Consider the following 25,267-nt stretch of genomic DNA (forward strand, 5'->3'; position numbering starts at 1 on the left):
TTGAATCTATATGATAATAGTATTAAAATAATGGAATAAACTAATACTTTTGATGGTTATCTTGAATTAAAACTATACTTTAATTAAGATTGTTTAATTACATAATTAATTATAATTGAAAATTCACAATATCAGTATTAATGGCTTTATAGCTAACTAAAAAACAACAAAATCAATTAAACAAAACATAAATTACAATTTAAGTGTTATAATAACATGAATTGACAACATTATATTAAACATTCTCATTTTTTTAACCTGGTATCAAACGATAACATATCTTGATTTGATTATATTAATTAAATATATTTGTTTAAATTTTGTTTGATTAATGATTAAAATTATGATTTTTTACTATAATAATTATTGTATGTTAAATTGTATGTTTATATTATTTTATTAGTAAAAAAAACGTTTTTTAAATAATTTGTTATTATTTATTGTTATTTTTATTTTAATAAAAAACATAAAAAAGAAATCTGAGATTAAAAAAAACTCTTTGCATTTTTTCTAAAACATTAAATAATTTTAATTTATTTTTTTTATTTATTTGTTTTATTACTACCAAATAACTCAATTTACTTTATAATTTTTTTGCTTTAAATCTTTCATGTTTGATAAGTGCTTAATTTTCCCGTTTTAGTAGCATTTTAAATAGCAAAGTAATATCGATTCTATTTTGAGTATTTTCTAATTATTGTCAACTTTTGCTTTGTTGTTAATTTTTTTCTATTTTTTTCTAAGTAAAATGTCAAAAATAAATTAGAAATTTTTCGAAAAAGTTCACTAGAAAAATTCCATCAAGATATGTTATTCAAAACCACAAATCCCACAATTCGCTTTTCTTTTTACTTATTAAATAATTATTCACTATTATTATAAAACACGGGTTTCTTGTCTGTCTATTTAAAAAAACATTTTTACTATTTTTATCAATCACTTTAATAAAAAGATATACTATTTGATACTATTTCAATTGGTCAATAATTCATTTATAATAAAAATATTAATATAATATATCATATTTGAAATAAATAGCATTTAAATGTTTAATAATTCAAACAAAAACAAGATGTATTAACAATTGTTAAAAATAAAAAACTATACAATTCATTTTGTTCAATAATTCTAATTATTTTTTCAAGAAAAACAAACTCTGGCAATATTTAAGAATAACATTAAAAACAAAACTGCAAACTTTAATCATTTCCAATTCAATGAATAATATTAAAACTATTTTGTATCGATACTATATCTTATTAACAACCAAATAGTAAAATATAATTCAAATAAACTGATAATTAATAATTCGACAAAAAATATCCAATAAAACACGTGTGATCATTAAAGAAAAAAATGTTTAGATGACTTTTTCTTTTTTTTCCAAACAATTCAATTCAACAAGACAAATCTTGTATAAAAGTAAGTTATAATTTTGTATTTCAAAAAGATTATTAAATCCCAAAAGTCCAGAATTAATTATGTGTTGATCTTTCATCAGAGTATGGACTCGGGTTTCGTGCCAAGTCAAGAAAATATTATTTTTGGAATATAGAGCGAATAACACAAAAAAAGAACGAAATAGCGCACTTATAATAGTCCCAAATAATGCCAAAATGCCCAAATCTTACTAGAATATAGTCTTCTGAATCGTCAAAATTCAATTCAAAACTTAAGAATTTTTTACTTAGAAAAACTTCTTGGGTCAAATGACAACCTTTGTGATCAACCTCACCCTCTACACACAGAGTTCGCGTTGTTTCAACGCTCGAACTACGTTTCAAACTGAGATTCAACGCCAGTTGTTCTCTCTTCGAATCAAATTTGAACATGTGAAAAATTTTGTTTATCCATTTGAGGAGTTGCTCTCAGCAACTAAAAAGTTACTCACAGAAAATGAGCTGAATGAATGCTTTCCACCATTTAATGAAAGCACAAACTACTTTTCTCTCCAACAACTTGTCAGCGCTGCCTGTCAAGACGAAAACGTGTTTGAGACATTTGCATGGTGTTACCCACTCCACTGCTCTTCAGCCGATTTTTTAGCACTCTTTTTGAATCGATTTCAGTTAGCGATGTCCATAGACACCACACTCTCAAGAAGTCTTAGAGACCAAATTCCAAAGAGATTTTTATACTGGGTGACTAATGTGTTTCCACAGATACCAGAGTCTCTACGACTGAAGGCCCGTACCGACTTTTTATGTGTTTGTGATTGCCTTTTATCTTATGGGTTTCGAAAAATTGGAGAAGAATTGAAAGCCAAATTAGACAAGCCATCGGCCAGAGGTAAATTTAGAACTAGCTCTTCAAAACTTACATACTCGGATAATACAAAACTCCCTCTTAATTTCTTGCTGTTTAATGAACCTCTTGACTTCTTGTCTATTTCACCATTCAACTTTGCGCACGAATTAACGAAGATACAGTCAGAGCTGTTCTTTGACATCTCAGCATTTGAACTGTTCAAGTGGAATAAAGAGAAAGGAGTTTGTAAAGGCGTGAGTGCCTCTGTAAACTTTTTTAATCGTCTTCAGAATTTTTTGATCTTTGAAATTTTGGACCAAAAAAACATAGAAGAGCGAGTGAAGGTCGTCACACATATTATTTTGATTCTTGAGAAGTGTTACTCCCTTTTTAATTTTGATGCTGTTGTTTGTATAGTCACTCTATTTAATTCGGCCGCCATCCACAGACTCAAAAATACGTTCAGTCATCTAACCGACAAAACAAAATCAATTTTGGAGATGGTTTCTATGGTGGTCTCACCACAAAGCAACTGGGCGCAGTACAGACAAATACTAAGGACCTCAGAGCAAAAGTCTGTTGTTCCTTATTTAGGGCTTTTCTTGTCAGATGTGTTATTCACCGACGATGGCTCTCCATCCAAAAACAAGAAAAATGAAATCAATTTTGAGAAGAGTAAGAAGATGGGGAGTTACATTGAGTCATTTGACATGTATCAGAGGACGAAATTTGATATACCCGAAAACAGTGTTATTCGCGACTTCATGTTTAAAGTACAGAACATGCCAATTACAACGGACAAAGAGCGCTTTGACAAGTCCAGAAGTCTTGAGAAGCCATCGAGCAAAGAAATTGAAAGAACTGAAAATTTGGTGAAGGAGAAGGTTATAGTGAAAATGGTCAACAGAAAGGGCACCATAGAAACAGCCAAATTTTTCATAGACGACATTGTGGGAGACTTAAAAGGGTATTTACAAACAAGCGATGAGAACTTGTTCACTGAATTGAAAGTGTCTTTGATACAAGACGGCGGGATCCTTGATGTCGAAGACAACGCACAGATGGGAACACTCAAAGACATGTTTTCCGATGGAAATGCGCTGATGGTTTGGCAGCAAAGTGAGACTTATGATATATACAGTGATTTGGGGTATCAAGAAATGACGTTGGACACCACCCTTTCATTCACACAACAAAAGTTTGCTATTTTACGAGTTCTAAAAATACACGAAGAGGTTGTTGCCCTCAAAATGAAGCGAGCGAACTCGGAAGAAAACAAACAGGAGAACGTCATAGACAGTTTCTTAGACGTGAACAAACCAATTGGAGATGTGATAAAGACTGAAAACACTCTTTTACTTATTCCTTTAAGCAAGACGTATCCAAGCATTAACGAACAATTTTTATGTGGGTCACTATTGGATAGATTCGAGTTAAAGATTATGAAAACAACATTCACTCCATCAATAAGTCCAAGAACACAACATGAAGAGAATACTAAGAACGTGTCGTTAGTACACGCAGACCCTTTCATCATTTTAAAGACTACAGAAAAGGTCATTGTATTCCCTTTGGACAGTATGAACGTCGTTTATAACCCAACGAAAGAACGAGTTATACTAACATCACCATGTACAGACTTTAACATTGAAAATCCACTTGAATTAATTGGAGACAAACCTTTGATGAAAAGGATTGTGTCACTGTATCACAAAGCACCAGCGATGACTGGCGTGGAGTTAAACAGACTCAATTTAAATCACTTTGGAGTCCACCAACTCCTCTTTGATATCATCAACGAAATTTTTTCAAATCGACATTTCTTCGACGACAATTACTGGGACAAAACAGATTTAATTAAGGCTCAAGAGAAACTTTTAATGTGTGAGTTGGGGGAGTTTGTTGAACTAGATGAATATGATAATGACGTCTTGTTGGGGATGTTAGTGATCTACTTGCAATGTTTAGACAAACCCCTTTTTGGTGACTTCTCTGGCGAGTTGTCGTTTGTGAAAAACGCCGCACTTAATGAACGTTTGTAACTATGAATTATATCATTTTAAATTATATATTAATATATTACTATAACTAAGAAACTTATCTTGCAGATAATATTCCTACTATCTGTACTAAACTATTGACTTCACTCAGTAACTCTCCTGCTTTAAAAATCATTCATATTATACTCTTTGTATTCAATCAATGGATTGTAGTGCATCCAGACTTGGAATATAAACTCTCCCAATTCATTCATTTCTTCATTGCTAATGACTCCGGTATTGCAGAACAAAATCAAAACTTCCTCTTCTCATATTTTCTTAGAAATTTGCCAACACTCATATTCCCACCTTTTAGACCATCACTGATAGAAACTAAAATCCAAAAAATAAATCCAGCGACGTTAATTGCAACGTTATTCCCTCTCGACTTAAACTTCAAAAATAAAGAAGACAAAAAGTCGTTCTTCGAGCCGATTAATGAAAAGAAAAAACAGAGAGCTAGCTTTACTATTGGAAATCATAAATCAAAAAAGATGGTTGAGACCCCGCAGAGTATTTCACTCTCACCATCCCCGACTCACTTCACGCCTTTATCTAACTCATTACAATCCAACAGACTCCTTTCCGCTAATTTATATATGTCACGTTCAACCACTGCAAAATCGAGAATAGACACACAGACCACACCACTGGGTTCTGTTGCAAAGTCTCGAACTTCCTTTTTCTATAAAAAGGCAAACTAATTGTGAATTGTTTTAAAATGTTCAACTAGTTTCTATATTTTTTTAAGTTTGATAATAAAATCTGTTAACTTGTTACTGGTTTTTTACTATGAAAAATTAACAGATTTGTGTTTGTGGCAAATGTATAAAACTTATAAATATGGAATTTAAAAAAATAGTTTTGAGCTGGTTTAATAAAACCATATAAAATTGGTTGTTGTTATAAAAATAAACTTAATGTTATAATTATTATTATATTAATACTTTATTCTATTAAATATAATTTGTTTTTGAAAATGACTGTATTATATTTTATAAATATAATATTATAAAAATAATACAATTATTGCAATGTAGTACTTAATTAATTATTTAATTATCAAAAATATAGTTTTGAACATCAGAACAAACGAGCGATATTTATAGTAAAAAAATTAGATAATAATAATACTCCAAACAATTGTTGAACAAATATGAAAATTCAGTTAGAAAAGTATTATTTTTTGAAGAAGAAAAAAATAAAAAAACCTAAGAAAAGAATACTACCACTTGTCACGAATAAAAAACAAATAAAAGAGGACTCCAAATAATCACAAAGTACTGAATGACCGAAGGTCCTGTTAAGTGCGTCAAAACAAATTACAAAGTGATTTTGAGTGGAGATTCCAATGTAGGGAAGACAAGCATCACGCTTAGGTATGTGAATAAAACATACTCATCGGAGTATAAGACGACAATTGGATCGGACATATTTCACAAAGAGATTCAAGCGGATGGGGAGGTCTTAGATATGGCTTTATGGGACACAGCGGGGAGTGAAAAGTATCAGTCAGTGTTTAAAAACTATTACCGTGGGTCTGATGTTGTGTTTCTCGTGTTTGACTTGACGAATCAGTCGAGTCTTCAAAGTCTACCGAAATGGTATAATGAATATAAAAGTGTTGATTCGGTCGATGACAAAGATGTTTTAGTCGTAGTTGTTGGGAACAAATGTGACTTACAAGACCAACGACAAGTCCAAGAAGAGGGGAGAGAATGGGCGGAGCAAAATGGCTTCACATATGCTGAGACGAGTGCGTCGAATGATATAGGGATATCGGATTTGTTCTCGAGTGTTCTTCGACTGAAGAAACAAATGAGCTTTGAGTATCCGATACCTCCCCCACTTCCCGTCGTTGAAATCACCACACTTCCAAATGCCAAAAAGTGTTGTTAATTAGTAATCTATATGTGTTGTTTGTCTTGTGTGTGTTTCTTTTCTTTTAACTAAAAATTTGAGTGAAATTTGACTCAAAACATCTGAAGAGGTGATTCCTCAACATTTGTGGGGTTTTTCGATGAAGAAAATTTAACAAACTGATAAGAAGAACAACAAACGACATGACAGAGATCATCGAAAAACTAAAGGAAAATACAGACACCGAAAAATCGAAAATTTTGATGCGTTTTTTTAAGACGGGAAAAGGAGAGTACGGGGAAGGGGACATCTTCATCGGCGTGCCTATGCCAAAGATCCGAGAAATAGTGAAAACCTCAATGAAAGCCTTTGTTATAAGAAAGAAGCTTGTTTCAGGTAAGACCGTGGAAGATCTTTTAAATATAGCAAAAGTACTATTAGAGAATACCATTCACGAGGTTAGAGTAGCTGGAGGAGAAGTTTTGAAAATAGCAAAAGACATCGACGCCCAAAAAGTGTATCAATTTTACATAGAAAACACATCGCGATTTAATAACTGGGACTTAGTTGACTTGACATGTATATCCATCGTTGGCGGGTATTTAGAAAACAAAGACAAGAGTATATTATACCAATTTGCAGAGAGCGACAACTTGTGGGAGAGGCGGATATCTATAGTATCCACCCTCTATTTCATACGCAAAAGGAAGTTTAAAGATGCGTTGAAGTTATGTAGAATACTCCAAGATGATGAGCACGATTTGATACACAAAGCGTGCGGGTGGATGTTAAGAGAAATAGGGAAGAAGAATGAGAAGACACTGACGGATTACTTGGATGAGAACGGGTGTGTGATGCCAGCTATAACTCGGGCATACGCTTGCGAAAAGTTGAGTCCAAAGCAAAAGGAGTATTATAAGACTTTGGCTAAAAAGAAATAACACATTGGATTTATTAAGTGTTGTGTGTTTAGTGAGTTCTATTCAAAGGAATTGGTAATCAAACTAAAATTAATAAGACAACTTGAAGAAGCTGTTGAGCGGATGTAAAGTTAAAAAGTTAGACTTTGAAATGACCAGGGCAAAATCTGCACACGGCAACTAATACTAAAATGGTCAGAGTTACTATAGCAACACTCGAGACTATAATCGATGTCCCAACTATCTCCCATACTGTCATGTCAGATGCTCGAGCAATGCCAAAGAGGAAAAATACAACTAATGTCCCAATCATTGACTTTCTGTTTTTGTAATTCAGTTTTTGGGGGTGTTTTTGTGCGTTTGAAAGTTGTTTCTGTGGTTTTTAAACGGAAATATCGGGCATTTAATACTATTAATTTCTTTACTAGTATAATAGTTCATTTTATTATAATTTATACCATATTATATTATAGAGGGCAACATAGTATTTATTATTGGATACGTTATTAATAGAAATTGGTTTTATGTGTTATTATATTATTATTATAAAAAACCATTCATATAGAAACTAGACTGTCTAAAAATAGATTAATACAATTTAAAATGAATTACAGAAGAACAAACACACTGTTGTTTAGAAAAACACTTTTGGAACCATTTTTAATTTCAATCTCAAGATATCCAAAGAATTTAAAACTTCCCTTAAGATAAAAAGACTGTGTCGTGCTTGTTTTGGAGCGGTAATAATACTCTTCACCATTAATAAAGACTCTTGTTAATTCAGATAGCGTTTCTGATGTTATTATAATAGTGGCAGGCAATTTTCGAATTACTTTTGGCTCGATTTTGTATTCAGAATTTACAACTTTGGTATTTATATTTATTAAAGATTCTAATGCAGAAACTTCATTTGATTCTCCACATCTATTCACATTATATTTATCGAGAAACGGTGGCACTATTGCTAAGAACATCTATAAGTAACATTTGATCTGTGTTTCTATGTCAATAGAACAAACATTCAACTCGTTTTCGACGATTTCCAAGTCCATTAGAGTCATAGCGTGGAGATAACTTATTGACTCCATCACATAATTTTCTCTTTCATCTTTCATTAATAAAAGTTTCTGGTTTTTGTCTTTGATTATGTGATCAAATAGACGAAGTTCTTCACACACACTTCTCAAACAGTCTGCGTTCTGAAGGACATCTACTAACAAGTTTTTCTTAATACATTCGGGATCGGTGTTATATACATTGATAAACTCTTTGTTTGTTGTTTCAAACGATGTTCTGAAAGCCAAAAAGTCTCTTCTCATCGCAAAAAGTTTATCAAAGATGATGGCAATTGCACTTGATTGTGCACTCTTTCTCTCTTTCATCACTTTAAGTCTTTGGACATAGTTGATATACTTCTTTTCGCACTCTTCACAGCAATAGATGTCAATGTCTTTATTCAAAAATTGCATGTGGTACATCACAATTTTAGAACACTCCAAACAGATGAACCCAATACCACAAAACCCACATACACTCGATGTGCTTTCAAAAATTTTGTTCTGACACTTGATGCAAATTGTTCGTTTTATGTGTGTGGCCAATATAGGCTTGTTATAAAATACGGTAGTCCCATGACGCTCAATGTAATCTAAATTGTATTCGATGGATTCTGAATTTGTGTTATTTTGAATTTTCCTCTCGCGAGCTTGTAACATAACTTGAGTCTTGTCTTCAATGATTTTACTCATTGTCTTTTGAGTTCTACAATGAATTTATTAATTAAAAATATATTACAAAATATGGATATGGTATTGTCAATTGCACACGCCAAAAAATAATATTTTTATTTGGAGAATAAGTGCTTTATTGATTTATTGAGTTGGGTATTATGTATTATTATTTGAAAACGTTTTTATTCAAAAAATATATATTTTGTATATTACTTTCAAGACTACATTATTTGAATAATCATTTTACTATATATATAGTATGATAAACTAATATTATTAGGTATTTGCATTTAACAATTTTTATAGAAGTTTGTTTATATAATATTTATAATATTTTTTATCAATGTTTAACAAATTGAAAATTAATAAAATATTAGTTCTAATCTAATTTACTGTTTAACTATATTAATTCATTTATAAACCAATTTTTAACTAGAACAAACATCCAAAATAAAAAATCGGGAAAACTCAATTATTAGTCAGAAATGAAAAGGCGTTTTGGGAAAAAGCCTTTGAGCGCAGCGCAGATTGCTGTTCTTAAAAAACAAGAGGAGCCCGAGTGTGACTTAGTTTTGGAGATAATGAGTGCGACCGAGTTTGGCACATCACAAAAATCCGTTCCAAAAGAAGCACTTGCTGTCTTTGAAAGGACAACTGGACATAGAAAAGATCATGGGCACTTTCTACCACTTAAAAAGTACGACAGTGTTTTTTCCCAACTTCGCTCAACAGGACTGAAAGTTCGAGAAATTCCCAACGAAGTCATGAGACACTTCAATTCGTCGCAAAACACACCACAAACAACAAATTTTGATGATATACAAAAGCGACTCCCCTCCGCTCTCAGAACCAAATTAAAAGATTTTCAAAAGGATGGCTTCTTATTTGGAATACAACACGAAGGAAGATGTCTTATTGCGGACGAGATGGGACTTGGAAAAACCCTCCAAGCTATTTCAATAGCTTCTTATTACCAGAGAGAGTGGCCTTTACTTGTTATCTGTCCTTCTTCAGTGAGACACAACTGGAAGGACGAAATCCTCAAAAACAATCCATTATGTGGGTCTGTTAATGTGATACTGTCTTCCAATGACTTGTCGATGCCTTTTGGGGATGTCACGATCGTCACGTTTGTATTTCATATTACTATTAAACAATTCCCTCTAATCATCTAGATATGAAATAGCTTCAAAACACGCCGAGTTGTTCATTAAAAAGAATTTCCAAGTGATTGTCGTCGACGAGTGTCATTACCTGAAAAATCCCCAGTCGAAGAGGTGCCGAGAGTTGTTGCCGGTTTTGTTGAACTCTAAACGAACAGTTTTACTCAGTGGGACGGCACTTTTGTCACGCCCGTGTGAACTATACCCACAACTTCAAGCACTCAGATTCCCTATATTCGACTCATTCCACAAATTTGCAGTGAGGTACTGCAAAGCTCGTGTTGGGCCATTTGGGTGGGACTACACTGGCAATTCTCATTTGGCAGAGCTTCATGTCTTGTTGAGTAACAACGTGATGATACGACGACTGAAAGATGACGTATTGAAAGACGCAATTCCGGAGAAAGAGCGAATGACCGTTGAAATTGCAATACCCGAAGAAGAAGCGCAGCGGATGCAGAGTATTCGAGACGCCGCAGAACTTGCAAGGAGGAAAGTAGGAGGCGAGTTTGACAAGTTACAAAAGCAGGCGCAGTTCTTGGAGTTTTACGTGATGAGCTCGAAGGCAAAAGTCGTTGGCGTGTGCAAATTCATTGAGAAGATGATACTTGAAGGGACAAAGTTTTTAGTGTTTGCGCATCATCAAGAGATGCTTGATGCCATCGAAGAGTTTGTGAAGAGTAAAGACATTGGGTACATTCGCATTGACGGGGCGACACAACCGACCGTCCGTTCGAAGTACGTTGATAAGTTTCAGAAGAATCGAAACATGAAAATAGCGATATTAAGTGTGACTGCCGCGGGGACGGGGATTACACTGCATGCTGCAGATACTGTTGTATTTGCGGAGTTATACTGGACACCGGGGATCTTGAGACAAGCGGAGGATAGAGTACATCGAATAGGACAGAAGAATAAGGTGCGAATTTTTTATTTGATAGGGAAGAAGACTGTCGACGATTACATCTGGCCTTTACTTGAAAAGAAGCTGTATATAACTGGAGAGGCCCTTGATGGGAAAGAGAGTGGTCACGATGCTATGGATGTTGAAGTTAATGTTGAGGTTGAAAAGACTGAAGAGCTTGAAGACGACATTATCGACTGTGACGAAGACATGAATGAACAAGAGAAAGAAGAGAAGGAGTCTTTTCGGAAGAAGTCTAAAACAGTTGATTTAGAGAACTCGAGTGAATTATTGGATGAAGCAGTGTTTGACATTGCGAGGAAAAAGACTAAGACGACCATCACTGTGAAGGATTATGGGAAGAAAAAGAGTGAGGGGAGTCTCCCTCAAATGGGGGTGTTGGAAATGAAGAAGAATAAAAGTTCTGGAACATTAGAGAAAGGTTCCGGTTCAATTGAAAAGTTTCTTGTTCTGGGGAAACAAGGAAAGAGTGGGAGTGTGGAGGGGTACCATGTGATGGATGAGACCAGCAAACAATCAAATGAAACGAGTAAAAATAAAGTCGATGACTTAAATGAGTTGTACACGTTTCAGAAGTTCGACGAGTTTCAGAAGAAACACGAGAATGAGAAAGTCGAGAAAATGGAACTGATTGAAAAAGACGACCATCAACATAAAATGGAAGACGTGGGGTGTGAAGATCTTTCAAATATTGAAAATGATGGTGCAATAGAAGATGAAAGGCCAATTCTTGTTGAACCTTTAAAATATGACAAACTGATGAAAACAAGTAAAGTCGTCAAAGTCGATGTTCCCCAATACGAAGAGAAAAGTCATTCAACAGAGAAAAAGAAAGGGAATAAGGAAACCAAGTTTGATCCAAATGCGCCGAAACTTAAAGCGAGTAACGGGAAACCTTTGATGCTAATGGAAAGTGTGCTCCGAGAAGAGAAGAAAAAGAAGAAGTCGTTGAATGATTACTTCAAAGTGACCAAACCGATGTCGTCCGCCTTGAAGAAGTTTGGTGCGGAAAAAGTCAAGGACCCATCTGTGTTGACAGAGAGTGCGATTGAGAGTGTTTTGAATGAACTTGATGAGATCAGTTTGATGAACAAAGCACAACTTAAGGAAAAGGAAAACAAAAGTTCGAAGACAAAAGCGTGTGCCGAGACTATGCCAAGCAAAGTTGCAAAGGAAAGTGTGAGCGGAAAATGTCTTGTTAAAGCCTTAGAGCAAATGCCACCAAACATCAAATTTTTCGACTTGACTGCGCAAACGCACAAAACGTTAAACACCACAAAACCTAAAAAAGAAGACTTTTTATTGGAACGTGCAGACAACACTATTAAAGCCTCTGAAAATGTGTTTGACGACTCTGTGTGTAAACCGGTGTTGAAGGCACAAACAAAGCAAACTGAAGTGATTGAAATATCGGATGACGAGTCGTTCAATGTTCACCCCCAACACGAGTTTCAGGAATCTAAAGCAAATTCTGACACAACAACTTCAATGAATAAATCAGAGCCAAAACAGGTGGTAAACCTTGAGAAAAAGTGTGTTGAAATTAAGTTGACGAAATATCAGAAGGAAACCCTTGGCACCCGAATGGGGGACACTGACGTGAAACGGAAGAAGACACCAACAAAAACACTCAACGAGTACTTTAAAGAAAAGAAAGAAGGTACGAAACCACGAAGTGAGAAGAAAAGAAGTGTTGTGTCAATTGTACCGAAGTTGGGAAAGGCACTTGAGCTTGATGAACTCGACTTGGAACCGAATGAGTTTGAAGGGTTGATGTCTGGCTTTGGGAAGTCGGGGAAGATGGTGTTTAAAGCGCTAGGGCCGAAGTGATTGTATATTTACAAAGAGCGACATGCCATAGATGTAGACGTGTTGATTGTAATTGAGAGTGTTGAGTACTTTAAAAGTTTTGAGGACTGAACTGAATAAAACAGTTATTGAGGGATGATTGCATTGATGAGACAAATAGAATCTACTCTCCATTGCAAAAGAATTGGGGTTGGAGTGTGTAAGTGTGTTTCTGTAGTGTGGATGGACGAAATATGTCAACGACTTAATAAGGGAAAAGAAATGCTACGACAAGGGTTTAATGTGAGTAAAGCGGAGGAGGTAATAAAAGAAAAGGTGTATGTTCCAATGATTGAAAAAAGATGGATCAAAGCTGTTAAAAGTGGAGTGTATTCACACACTCTACTCAATGAAAATTGTGTTATTGGAAAAGATGTTGTGATATTATCTGAAGGCTATCAGAAGCAACTTGAAAGTCTCAGAGGAAAAATGGACTTCTCATGGTTTGTTTAGTATTGGGTTGGTGTTTTATACTGAGGAAAAGGGTACCTGAAGTGACTGTCATCGAAATTTATGGCATGACTAAATTAATTCGAGAGTATCCAGTAATTACAATATCTGTTTTTGGTATCCCAGAAGCACAAAAAGTTGTTGAAGTGTCTTCTATACCAAATGAGGAGGTGGAGAGTTTCCACAAAAGAGTGTCAAAAATATTAAAAATAGAAAAAAGTGAAAGTACATTGAGTTTCAAAGGAAGGGTCCTCACAGAAAAAGATAAAGTGTGTTCGCCAGTGTGTTTAAATGTTGTCAACAAGTTAACTGCTTTTTCTGCAACTGGGAGCACTTTTGGTCTGTCCATTTTTTAGTCTTTAGTTTATTTTATTGTACTTATAGCATTTGTTTTTTTTTACAACTTTATTAATAATTAATAATTGTTTATTATTAATTATTTTATTAATTATTTTGATTATTTTTTGTAATTTGACAAATTTTTTTTTAATTACTCAACATTAAAAAAAATAATTTTTTTTTCTAAAAAAGTGTTTGGTTTTTTAAAAAAAACAAGCTGATTCTACACAAAACAAATGTTATAAAAATTTATATTATTTTTTTACTATATTTTTACTATATTTTTAATATATTTTTATATATTAATATAATTCAACAATTTGTTTTTGTTGTAACTTTTTTGAAAAGAAAAAGTTGCAAAACAATTTCAAAAAAAGACTTTTAAAATCAAAAAATGCACCTTTGTTTCACTAAGAGATTCAAAAATAAAAAAAAAGAAATTGTTGAATAATTTAGCTAATTTAACGGGAATTATTTTATAAAAACACATTATTATAAACTAAAATAAATTAAGCCGTTTTTTTTAAAATAATTTTGAAAAAAATCGAAAAACAACTTTACGGCTTTTCGAGTTTTTTGGTTGAAATTTTTCGTTTTTATTATGTATAAAAATAAGTTTTGTTAAAATATTTTTGAAATGCACAACATTAGAATAAAGAGTTTATGAACAAAGACCTTTGCCAAGAAAATATTAAAATAATTCAAAGTAAAACAGACTTTTTTTATTATTATGTTATATATTTGTAAAACAAATTCACATCTTAAAAATATTTTTATTAATGGTTATTTTAGGCTGTGATTCAAACATTCATCTTAATGTTAGCATGAAATGATAAATTTGTTTTTATATAAAAGATCTAACAACCCATTTTTATATCTGTATGACTTTTCAAACCAATCGGCTTTTTCAAACGGATGTCCCGTTATATTAGTCTTATTTTTACAAATCTGTTATCTGTACAATTCATTTAATTAAAAATATAGTTATTAAATTGTGTAATGTTCCTCAAATGTTAGATAGAATTATGCGTTAAATAAAAATGCAATTGGTATCTTTATTATTAAACAAATAACGTACACGATATAAAAAAAGATAATAACAGATCGTTTTTTGGTTAAAAAAACGGGAAAATCAAAATATTTTATTCGTATGAGAAAAGAAAGAAAATTCACATGGAAAAGATCGCTTTAATTATAGTTAAATTATGATTTTATAATAATTTAATAAACTATAAATCCAACGACTTTTCCACAGAAAATTTACCAAAAAAGTGGCTGGAAAAGTTTGGGGCAATAATAATTAAACAAAATTGATTTATCCTGATAATTAAACACCACATTCAGCCGTAATTTGATTGTTTTAAAAATAGTGATGGGTTAGTTTTTAATTTGAAAAGATCAGCAAAAGTCAAAACTGCCAAAAGAAAAAAAACACAATTTATAATAATAATTGTAATAGAAAATAAAACAATTTTATAGATAGGAACGTGTTGGTTAAAAATATCAGGCGAAATCAGTGCATTACAATAGAGTTAAATAAATAAAAATATATAGCGTTCGTAAGAAAAAACATTGAATAGGTATTAAAAGGTATAAAAAGAGATTTGAAAAAACAGAGTAAGAAAGGATGTCTCAAACCACGTTCAAGCTCTCAGCCGAGAAGCGTGAGTACTACGCAAAGCAGAAAAGCGACACAAAGAATTATGAGAGTATTCAACAAGCTTTTTTGTTGGCTTTGTTAAATGATACATTTGGTTTTGAAATTGAGATGCCTGCCAAGTTAGCAACCACAACACTGAATATGCCTAAATTACGAAACTTGTATTACGGTAAAGAAGTGATTCAAGTAAAAAGACTTTCAGAACAGATCCACTTGAAAAGTTACATTTTTGATATCAACAGTGGAATTAAAGAAATCACTGCGGGGCGGGCCTTTGAAAGGAAGAAGAGGTGTTTTATTAATAATCTTCTTATTGATTACGCCTCAATGATCGGATACTCATTTGAGTCAAAGTTCTCAAGAAAGACAAAACACGGGTTGCAAATAGAACGGATCACTGCAGTTTCAAAAGATGGGAAGGTTGTCTTTAACAAAAATGATATTGAAAAGAGAGGCAGACTTATTAGCAATTATATGTTCTTCTTAGTAAGCTCTCAGGAAAGTGTGAAGCTTGATTGTGGAAATTTGACGTTGGCGAAGTACCTTACTTCTACCCATTCCAATTTGATGACTATCAAAATGGCTTGATGGGATCATAAATAGTAATTAAATAGATTTTTTTTCTATATTGTTTAATAATTGTTATTTTTATAATTTTTCGTTTATTAAATGACATTCTAACTTCACTTATACTTGTTATTATTAGAAATATAGTTATTTTTGTTATTATCAAACTAAATAGATAACTACTATTAACAAACTATTATTAAATTAATGATTCTTTTTAAAAAAGTTTCTAAACAAAATGGTGACATTTTCTATTAATATAGTAAACAAAACTAATATGTATAGCTCAACCCAGACCTAATGTTAATTCAATAATAAATAATTTGAAAATAATAAAAAACACAATAAACCATCAATTTACAATAATTCAAATCCGATTTCCAAACATCTCCATATATGCATTGTTGATCTTCATCATATAATTCACGTCGTAATTTTCTTCCCCCTTTCTTCCTCTTTTCTTGATATTGTCAAGCTGCTTTTTAGGGACTGAGGAATAGAGGTATATCAATAAATCAGAAGAGTCCTCCACCGTTTTATATATTCCATTTTCTAGAGACTCAAAAACACTTTTCTCATTTGAGTATGCCATATCCCGAGCTTCCATATTGAAGGTGTCTGTTGTTGGTATTTGATACTTCTTTTCGATGACATGTATCTTCTCAATCAGTTTGTCGAAGTTTTCTTGTGATATTCTTCCGTCGATAAGAGACTGGCGCGTGAAGAGTCCGACTGAATCAAAAGGACCTCTTTCCATGATAATAAGCTTCTTTGTGGAGCAGAAGTCGGTCAACTGTAAATCGTAGCAATCTAACACAAAGGACTGGAACTCAAAGCAATTCATTTTACCACTCAAGAAGTCCTCTAAATACTTCTTGCCCTTCTGTGGAGAGTAATCAATGAACTCTTGAACGATACCAACAGCATTGCCGTAGATGAGTTGAATCTTCTCTATCAGTGTAGTCTTCCCGACACCAACACCACCTGTGACGACGATGAATGAGTGTGTCTTATGTTTGTCGTTTGATTTCATATTGTTGTTTAAGACACTTGGCATGTAATTGATTCTATGAGTTTTCTTCGAGTCTTATATAGGAAAGTATTTTCCCTTTTTTTCTTATTTTACAGGAAAAGGGTTGTAATTTTAAAACCCTTGTTGACTTTTTCTGTCCTTTCGAAGTCGAAAAGTGATTGCTCCATAACTAAGTAAATAACGGGAAAGTGAACCAATTATTTGAATTTTGTATTATTGAATTTAGAGATTTGGATTGTTTTTGGCATTAATCATTAATAAGTATTTCAATCAATTGTTTTTAATATTTTTTATTAAATTAAATAACAATGAATAGTGTTTTTTTTGATATTGCCGTGTTTGGATATAAACACCTTTCTAACAATCTTGTCTTCTGTTTCATTCTATTTCTTTTCTTGTCGTCGATTTCAGGAAAGAGATAAATAATTGTGGTAATTAAAAAACTCAAAACAGCATTTGTAACAATAATTAAGGATTTTAATTATGAATATTGTGGGATATTTGAACGTTTTCGACATTTATAGGACAAACAAGTTTTTTTGTTAATTTTTTTTTGATTATTATTAATTTAATTATTTATTATTTATTTATTAATTAAATTATTCGATAATAAAATATTAAATTATAAATTAAAATTTAAACCAACTAATAAATTTATTAATTTTGTTATTCATTTATTATTTTTTACTATTATATAATGATAAGATTTTATTAAAAAGGTTAATAAAAATTATGATAAATATATTAATAATATATGGTTACTTTGTTTGAATAAATCTATTAAATAACAATAACAATTATTATCTATATTTTGATTTCAAATATTATTTTGTTGTTTATTATTTAAATATTATAAGTCATATCGATAATATTATTACTTATCTAATATATTAATTGATTTATTAATAATATTTATTAATTAATTAATTAATTTTATATATTAATAAATAAATGGATTAAAATGAACAAACATCAAATTAAATACTTAAAATTTACAATTTTAAAAAACAACACTACAAATCTGATCCATCATTTTTATAAAAATATTAACTTGGAACTTAAGTAAATTATAAAACAAACTTGTTGAATGAATTATTTTTAAATTGTCGACACAATTCAATTTATGAATCACAATAATAATAGTAAAAATCAAAAACAGGGTGAAAAAAGTATAAATTCTGGTTAAAAATAAATTTATTCAAAATATAAAGTAATAATAATAAAGTATGGTATTTTTTAATGGTGACTGAAAAATAATAAAAATACATATTTATTTTATTGTATTTTAATTGCTCGAATAATAGATTATAATTTTTTATTGTTATTTGTACGAAAAATAAAAAGTACAAGTTTTTTAAATACTTTTCATAACAGTGCACATAAGTTCCGTTTTTCTAAAAATAAGAAACTAAAAATGGCTTTTTTTTCAGACGAAATCCATAAATAAAAATCGCGTCACTTTCCAGTTTTGTAGCAGCAGTTGTTCTTTCCTCGTTTTTTCAGTTCTGCTTTGTATCATGTTTGTTTACTAAAAGTTTTGCATTTTATACCACTTGGCGCAATATGCCGAGCCAATAAACTGACATTAATTATAAACTATAATTTTTTACATTGAAATTAACAACTTCCCAGATGAAATAAAACATTCTGTTCGAAAAGAAATGAAACTCGAATTATAACCAAAAAAGACGAATCTCAGACCAATGGGATTCGAGTTTTGTTTAAAAACAAAATCGTTTTATATTTTTAGAAATCTTCGATAGTTTCGATTCTGCGGCAATTTTTGTCAAAAATTCGCAATTAATTTAATTTACAACCCCCTATCTTGCCTTTCATGACCGATTTTTCTGAATGAAGCTTATGCATTAAGATCTTTATCCATTGAGTCCCACAAAAAACGGCCCAAAAAACTTCGAATACTATTGCGGCGTCGTGTTTCCAGTGTCTCCACGTAAAACCACTTTAAACGACTAGTAAAATAAACTATACAAATAAACCATTCAAAAACAGAAAAACAAAAAATACTGCACATTAATTCAATCGATTTCGTGAATTAACACGAAACACACAATAAGTAAATTGAAAGAAGTGGGAAGAATCTGAAATAATGGACTCAATTTATTGTTCGAAAATTGGGGTTTCTGGGCCTATATAAATCAACTTGGAAATACGAAATCACTCCACATGAGCAAATGCAACTGTCTGTTCTGCTCCGACTACTTAGAAGCCGTCCAGAAACAAAAGAGGCTTGCATGGACTACTCTCTGCCGTCTTGCCTTTCTTTCTATAGCCGAGACGCAGGAAAAGCCGACGGAATTCATTAACGTCAGAGAGCTCTTTAAGTTCATCCAGAATCACTGGGACAAGATTTGCCACTTGGAACAACTTAAAGCAAAAAACTGGAGGAAAAGTATTTTGGACGCACTGAACCACTCCGACTACTTCCAGAGTGGAATCAGTCAATTCCACACAAATGGATACTGGAAACTCGCAGACACAACTATCCCAAATATCAAAAACAGAAAGGGGAAGAGTGAAGAGAAGGTGCCATCCCCTTTTGTTGCCAAAAAGATTATTCAGCCTGTCGATAAAAAACCAAGACACGCTTTCTCTCAGTTCAATGACGAAGAGGAGGTCATTGAAGAGGAAAATAGGAGAAAGGAAGTACAGATAAGGGAGTGCGTCGACACAACCCCAATAAGAGAATACAGAAACGAGTACTTCGACCAACGTTATTATGACTTGTACCCGCCACACCATGACGGATACTACTATCGAAGACCTTATCGCGAAGAGTATTACAGACCTAGAGAGTTTGAAAACACTGACTACTTTTATCAACAGCACCAATTTGCATAAACCAATGTATATATTTTTTGCTTTGTACGTGTAAACACATACTTAATACCATGTTTTGTAAAGAATGATGGAATTATTGTTTGATACTCTATATTTGTGTCTGAATAAGTATTGACCAAGTCTAATTAAGAAATTAAAAATAAACTAGATGGTTAAAAACAAGTAAAAACATTGTGAACAACAGTTTTACCTGTTTTTGATGTCTTACGAATAATGTTTTTCACATAAAGTTTCACTCAAAAAATTTCGTTGGTTTACTTTTTTTTTAGAAATTTTCCCGTTGGTTACGGTGTTTTATACCATTTGGCGGTTTATTGTTTCAATTTGATCAATGTGTTAGTTTTAATAGCATCGGCAAAGTTATTAATTAATTAGTGACTATTAATATTTTTATTATAAATAATAGTACATTACCATTATGTAAACAAGTGTTTTTGGGGAAGAAATAAGTCGTTATTAGAAAAATAAAATATATAACTTTTATAAAGTTATATAAAAAATACTTTTTATTATTAAAGTAATATTATATTACTTTACTATTATATAATAATATATATTATTATATATATTAACAATATATACTTTTGAAATAATAGAAGTATCAACTTTAATGATCAATAGTCTTCAGGAGTGAAAAAATAAAACATATTGCGTTGTAATAACATGACATTTTATCTTTATTCATTTTATTGCAATTCATTTTTGTGAATTGTGCTTTATGAATTAATCCCATATATATAACAAATAAACTTGAGTTAAAGAAGATATTTCTACGATCAATATTTTCACCCATACAATAGAAAAATATTTTATCAAAACTATGCACCAATTCTTAATATAAATAAATATGTAAACGACACAACACAAATATGAGCGTCCAGTTAATAAAATAAATAAATAAAGTGAATTGGATTACTTCTTAGGTGGCTGCTGTTGTGCCTGAGGTGGGTAACCGTACTGACCTTGAGGAGGGTAACCAGGATATCCTTGTTGTGGTGGATACCCTTGAGGTGGGTATGCTTGTTGAGGAGGATACCCTGGGTATTGACCTTGCTGTTGAGGGAGATAAGCTTGTTGGCCTTGTGGTGGGTAACCGTATTGACCCTGAGGAGGATATCCCTGTTGTTGGCCTTGTTGTGGTTGAGTAGGTTGTGCTGGTTTAGCTTGGCCTTGAGGTTGTTGTGCGCCTTGTTGAGGTGGGTACCCATATTGGCCTTGAGGAGGATAGCCATATCCTTGTTGAGGAGGATATCCCGGGTATTGTTGAGGAGGGTAACCTGGTTGACCTTGTGGTGGGTACCCCTGTTGTGGTGGATAACCTTGTTGTCCTTGTGGTTGACTTCCTTGTTGAGGAGGATACCCAGGGTATTGACCCTGTTGTTGTGGGGGATAAGATGGTTGACCTTGAGGAGGATAACCTTGTTGTGGGGGATACCCATACTGGCCACCCTGTTGTGGTGGGCATTGTCCTTGTTGAGGAGGATAAGGTTGTTGACCTTGTGGCTTTGGGGCAGCCTTTTGAGCTTCAATAGTTTGGTAAGATATACTAATAGAACCTTTAGTATTCAAATTAAGTTCGGCAGAAGTCATTTGACCATTTGGAGTCTTTTGGATGACTAAGTCAGCTGTCCCGATCTTGTCATCTTTTGTTTTGTCGTCGTGATCATACACTTCAAAAACAGCCATCGACCCAAGAACAACATTATGGAATTCAAAAGTTTCATTCCACGTTGGGTTGCAGTTTTTCAGAATAAATTTAGTTCTTTGTTGTTGTCCAGCAAGTGAGACGATTGTATAAGGATCACTTGTGAAGAGATCCTTAGCTTTCAATTTTGATGCTCTGACAACTGTAATTCTGACAGTAACAGTACCCTGAGAACCGTTGCCAGTCTCTGGTTTTGGTGCAAATGGGGAGAAGTAAGCCATGTGTGTTATTATCAGTTTTCAAAACTCATATATTTCTCTTCTGTTCTCAACTTAATAGCATTTCTTAAATTACAGTTAACACGTTGTATTATTCTTATTTTTTTACTTCTTATATTCTTTTTGTGTTAAAAATTAATTATTTTGCCGAAGAATTATTCCTAAGAACTTGAAAAATGAATTGAAAGAGGGATTATTATGTCTAATTCTAATAAACGATTGGATTACTATCGTAAATAGTAACATTTCCCGTTTGTTGTGTCAAATAACACGTCATTTATTATTAAATATTTTTTATTTCTTTTTGCAAATGTATTTTACCAAAAAAAACACTCAAAAACTATATTAATTGATATGAATAGTTTTTGTTAATACATTTTATTATATATTTAATAACAAAAACTTTTGTGTTTTTTTAATTAAAATGTATTTATAATTCAGTGTAAAAAAATACAACAAATAATTAATTTGTTTCTATAATTTTCTATTATTGTTTAAATAATAATAAATATAATTTTACTTTAGACTTTGTTTTTAAACTCGGCCCAATTAGTTCACAATGTGACTTCAAGTTCTATTCAAATTAAAAACACACAATTTGTAACAAAAGTCTTTGTCCCTCTAAAAACTTAAAAACAAACAACACGAAATTATTTTTATCACTTCTGTGGACTTGAGGGGAGGTCATTCTCTTGTATCTTTAATTGTTTGAGTGTGTTATTTTCCTGTCTAATATCGTCTCTGACGTCATCAAGATGTAAAACAGTTTCTTCTGATGCTTTAAGTTCGCCGAGTGTTTGTTTAATCTTTTTGAGAGAGAAGCAAACGAGGGACAAAATAGTGAGGAAAGATCTGATCTCTGTTTTCAACGCAAAATTTTCCAATGTAATTGACTCGTCTCCAAGTGCCGCGTATTCCTTTGGGAATGACACTGCTTGGAGTTCTGGCCCGAACATTTCGCAGAAGTCTAAATACGTTTTAGTGGATTTATTATATATTCTATTTGTTACTATACTATTACTATAATATTCAATACTCTGTCTTCTCTTCAAAGTCGTAAGAACAGTGTAACAAACTGACTCATCACACTCAATATTTCAACGGAAAGATCCTTTTTCACAATATGCAGCACCGCGTTTTCTTGTTGAATGATTGGGACATCAAGTGGTTGCGTCATATACGTCAATAACAGTGTTAATTGGTCTTCAAGAATCATATCATCTTTGACCATTGGGTCATATTTATTGAAGTGGTTGTATTGTGAGCTGTGAAAATATGCGTTTGTCGTCGACGCTTCATCGTCCTGAAGATTAAGTTTATTGTCGGTGTTGTTGTCGAAGAACCTTGATATCGCCTCGTTTTTGTTGACCTTTGTTTGCACCTTTTCTGTTGTACCTGACAACTCTGTGGTGGTTTGTGGAAATGGAGTGAGAAATGTCATCGATTGGTATAGAAATAGTTATTAATTAGTTTCTTCACTTTTTTACTAACTAAAAGTGCTTTCATTTAGTATAGTTTCTTTATTATAATATGTATTATTATAATATTATGAATTTTTGAAAAACTATTAAATTATTTTGATACTATTTTATGTTATTGGTATAACATTTGTTTTTAAAGTTTCAGGTTGTCTCAAACAAAATTAATTATATAGTAAATAAATAATTTGTTGTTAGTAAATAATATATTATTGTAATACTAAAAAAGTTTTTCTTTAAAATTAAAAAATAATTGTTAAAACAAACTGGAAACAAAGTATAAACAAATAATAATAAAATATAATAAATTATTAGTTATCTATTGATATATTTTATTCTTCTAAAAAATAGAAGTGATAGTTTGAGTTGATAAATTGTTGAAACTTAGAGTCAAAACACACCCAAAAAAATAGATCATTTATAGTAAACTAAAATAGAGCAAAAAGTCGCACAATAACGGGCAAATACCCCTGCTTTGTGTTTGACTCAAACTCACGAAATGTTTCTAATACATTAACTATACAAATAAAATGAATATACGAGTGAAAAAGTCAAAGGAGTTCTCTCTTCTTTTTCTGTATTGAAATCTTTTGGTTCCGAGAATAGCACATCTATTTTTTTCACGCTTAAAAGTGTGCTTTATTTTTTAAAAGGCAAAAAGGCGTCTAAAAACCACAACAAACAAAACAATATCACAAAAAACACAATTTTGGGTGGAACCGATAACAACTCGAGGGTTTCACCCGACTGAAAAAAAGAGGATAAGACGAAAACGGGAAAAGATGGTGAGGGTTTGAACTAGAAAAAGGCCGAACTCCGAAATGACCAGAAAGAAGAACAATGACAATGCGCCCAGTAAAGTTGGTGATCGTCGGCGACGGAGCCGTCGGGAAGACATGCATGCTGATCTCGTATACCACAAACGCCTTTCCAAACGAGTATATTCCAACCGTCTTTGAAAATTATAACACGTCGTTGGTTGTTGATAACCAGAAGATTAATTTGGGGTTGTGGGATACTGCCGGACAAGAGGATTATGTTTGTTTCATTCTCGAAAAGGGTTTCGACTGTTTTTTGAATGGTGTGAACTAATGATATAGGATAGATTAAGACCATTGAGTTACCCCTCCACTGATGTCTTCTTATTGTGTTTCTCAGTCATTGCTCCAGCCTCATACGATAACGCGCAAGTCAAGTGGAAGAATGAAGTCGAAGAACACTGCAAGGGAGTCCCAATTATATTAGTTGGAACGAAAATAGATATCAGAGACGACCCAGAACAAATGAAAAAACTCACCGAGAAAGGAATCACCCCGAAAACAGAGGCCGATGGACAAAAACTTGCACAGGAAATCGGTGCAGTTAAATACATCGAATGCTCCGCACTCACCCAACAAAATCTTAAACTGGTCTTCGAAGAAGCAGTCAGAGCCGTTCTCTCAAAGACTCCAGCAGACGCGGGAAAGAAGGGAGGAAAGGGCGGAAAAGGAAAGTGCGCCATGTTCTAATCATTTCTATCGTGAAGTTTTTGGTTTCATTGGGTGAGATCAATTTTCTTAGGCAAATTGGTTGACACGTCTACATTTGAATCTCTAAGATATTTGAAATCAGTGGAAGTGGTATCTTCTGATTTTTTTATTTAATTATTAGCAAAGCTTTCAAATAATATTAAAATTGAATACAAAAAGGAGTAAACAAACTTGAAATGAAGGGGAATTAAGGCTTATTACTTATAGGAAAATAGAACTTGTTTTTAATTCAAATAACTCGAAACGGCGTATTTATTCTTTTGGTATCATTTACTTCTTATTTTTTATGATTTAAAAAATATTTAAGTAGAAAATGGCAAAAAGATAATAGAACTCAAAATAATGCTTTTATAAATGTTGAAATTTGGGCAATTTTCAGTTAGATTGATCGAATTATCACATTCTATTTTTATGCTGTATTCTCCTTTTTATTTAAATACAAGATACGCAAGTTTAATGAATAAACACGGGAAGTTATTGACTTATAAATAACACAACAAATTTATTGATATTGGTTCTATACTTTTTATATGATATTTCAAGTCTCCCGATATTTCATTTCAGCAAGTGGGAAAATCAGACTTTAACCAATAAGTTGAATCAAGAATAATAAGTTTTTCAGTATTTTTTTAAAGACCAATTCAAACTAGTATTATTTAAATAGTCGAAAAACAGCAATATCAAAAATTTGGTTAAT

The 25,267-nt window shown here is 32.2% G+C and overlaps 12 protein-coding genes across 12 annotated transcripts; 8 read left to right on the forward strand and 4 right to left on the reverse strand.

Annotated features, from left to right (window-relative positions):
• Positions 1-1,709: 1,709 nt before the first annotated feature.
• EIN_485860 (guanine nucleotide exchange factor, putative) lies at positions 1,710-4,289 on the forward strand (the record flags this gene model as incomplete). Its single annotated transcript, XM_004255907.1, has 1 exon — positions 1,710-4,289. One exon carries the CDS (start codon positions 1,710-1,712, stop codon positions 4,287-4,289), a length of 2,580 nt encoding a protein of 859 aa, XP_004255955.1.
• A 1,284-nt stretch (positions 4,290-5,573) lies between these two features.
• Positions 5,574-6,185, forward strand: EIN_485870 (rab7, putative; the record flags this gene model as incomplete). The annotated part of the gene is made up of 1 exon (XM_004255908.1): positions 5,574-6,185. One exon carries the CDS (start codon positions 5,574-5,576, stop codon positions 6,183-6,185), a length of 612 nt encoding a protein of 203 aa, XP_004255956.1.
• A 164-nt stretch (positions 6,186-6,349) lies between these two features.
• On the forward strand, positions 6,350-7,087 carry EIN_485880 (hypothetical protein; the record flags this gene model as incomplete). The annotated part of the gene is made up of 1 exon (XM_004255909.1): positions 6,350-7,087. One exon carries the CDS (start codon positions 6,350-6,352, stop codon positions 7,085-7,087), a length of 738 nt encoding a protein of 245 aa, XP_004255957.1.
• A 587-nt stretch (positions 7,088-7,674) lies between these two features.
• Positions 7,675-8,814, reverse strand: EIN_485890 (hypothetical protein; the record flags this gene model as incomplete). The annotated part of the gene is made up of 2 exons (XM_004255910.1): positions 7,675-7,970; positions 8,052-8,814. The coding sequence occupies 2 exons, from the start codon at positions 8,812-8,814 to the stop codon at positions 7,675-7,677; spliced, it is 1,059 nt and encodes a 352-aa protein (XP_004255958.1).
• Positions 8,815-9,281: 467 nt separating this feature from the next.
• Positions 9,282-12,714, forward strand: EIN_485900 (chromodomain-helicase-DNA-binding protein, putative; the record flags this gene model as incomplete). Its single annotated transcript, XM_004255911.1, has 2 exons — positions 9,282-9,925; positions 9,972-12,714. 2 exons carry the CDS (start codon positions 9,282-9,284, stop codon positions 12,712-12,714), a joined length of 3,387 nt encoding a protein of 1,128 aa, XP_004255959.1.
• A 114-nt stretch (positions 12,715-12,828) lies between these two features.
• Positions 12,829-13,538, forward strand: EIN_485910 (hypothetical protein; the record flags this gene model as incomplete). Its single annotated transcript, XM_004255912.1, has 2 exons — positions 12,829-13,175; positions 13,217-13,538. The coding sequence occupies 2 exons, from the start codon at positions 12,829-12,831 to the stop codon at positions 13,536-13,538; spliced, it is 669 nt and encodes a 222-aa protein (XP_004255960.1).
• A 1,610-nt stretch (positions 13,539-15,148) lies between these two features.
• On the forward strand, positions 15,149-15,769 carry EIN_485920 (hypothetical protein; the record flags this gene model as incomplete). The annotated part of the gene is made up of 1 exon (XM_004255913.1): positions 15,149-15,769. One exon carries the CDS (start codon positions 15,149-15,151, stop codon positions 15,767-15,769), a length of 621 nt encoding a protein of 206 aa, XP_004255961.1.
• A 346-nt stretch (positions 15,770-16,115) lies between these two features.
• On the reverse strand, positions 16,116-16,805 carry EIN_485930 (hypothetical protein; the record flags this gene model as incomplete). The annotated part of the gene is made up of 1 exon (XM_004255914.1): positions 16,116-16,805. One exon carries the CDS (start codon positions 16,803-16,805, stop codon positions 16,116-16,118), a length of 690 nt encoding a protein of 229 aa, XP_004255962.1.
• A 2,160-nt stretch (positions 16,806-18,965) lies between these two features.
• EIN_485940 (hypothetical protein) lies at positions 18,966-19,640 on the forward strand (the record flags this gene model as incomplete). The annotated part of the gene is made up of 1 exon (XM_004255915.1): positions 18,966-19,640. The coding sequence occupies one exon, from the start codon at positions 18,966-18,968 to the stop codon at positions 19,638-19,640; it is 675 nt and encodes a 224-aa protein (XP_004255963.1).
• A 912-nt stretch (positions 19,641-20,552) lies between these two features.
• Positions 20,553-21,566, reverse strand: EIN_485950 (hypothetical protein; the record flags this gene model as incomplete). Its single annotated transcript, XM_004255916.1, has 1 exon — positions 20,553-21,566. The coding sequence occupies one exon, from the start codon at positions 21,564-21,566 to the stop codon at positions 20,553-20,555; it is 1,014 nt and encodes a 337-aa protein (XP_004255964.1).
• A 656-nt stretch (positions 21,567-22,222) lies between these two features.
• On the reverse strand, positions 22,223-23,004 carry EIN_485960 (hypothetical protein; the record flags this gene model as incomplete). The annotated part of the gene is made up of 2 exons (XM_004255917.1): positions 22,223-22,562; positions 22,640-23,004. The coding sequence occupies 2 exons, from the start codon at positions 23,002-23,004 to the stop codon at positions 22,223-22,225; spliced, it is 705 nt and encodes a 234-aa protein (XP_004255965.1).
• An 877-nt stretch (positions 23,005-23,881) lies between these two features.
• Positions 23,882-24,549, forward strand: EIN_485970 (RAC GTPase, putative; the record flags this gene model as incomplete). Its single annotated transcript, XM_004255918.1, has 2 exons — positions 23,882-24,079; positions 24,142-24,549. The coding sequence occupies 2 exons, from the start codon at positions 23,882-23,884 to the stop codon at positions 24,547-24,549; spliced, it is 606 nt and encodes a 201-aa protein (XP_004255966.1).
• Positions 24,550-25,267: the final 718 nt, after the last annotated feature.

The sequence above is a fragment of the Entamoeba invadens genome, assembly GCF_000330505.1.
Source record: "Entamoeba invadens IP1 unplaced genomic scaffold scaff_1105074726715, whole genome shotgun sequence".
NCBI lineage: Eukaryota > Evosea > Mastigamoebida > Endamoebidae > Entamoeba > Entamoeba invadens.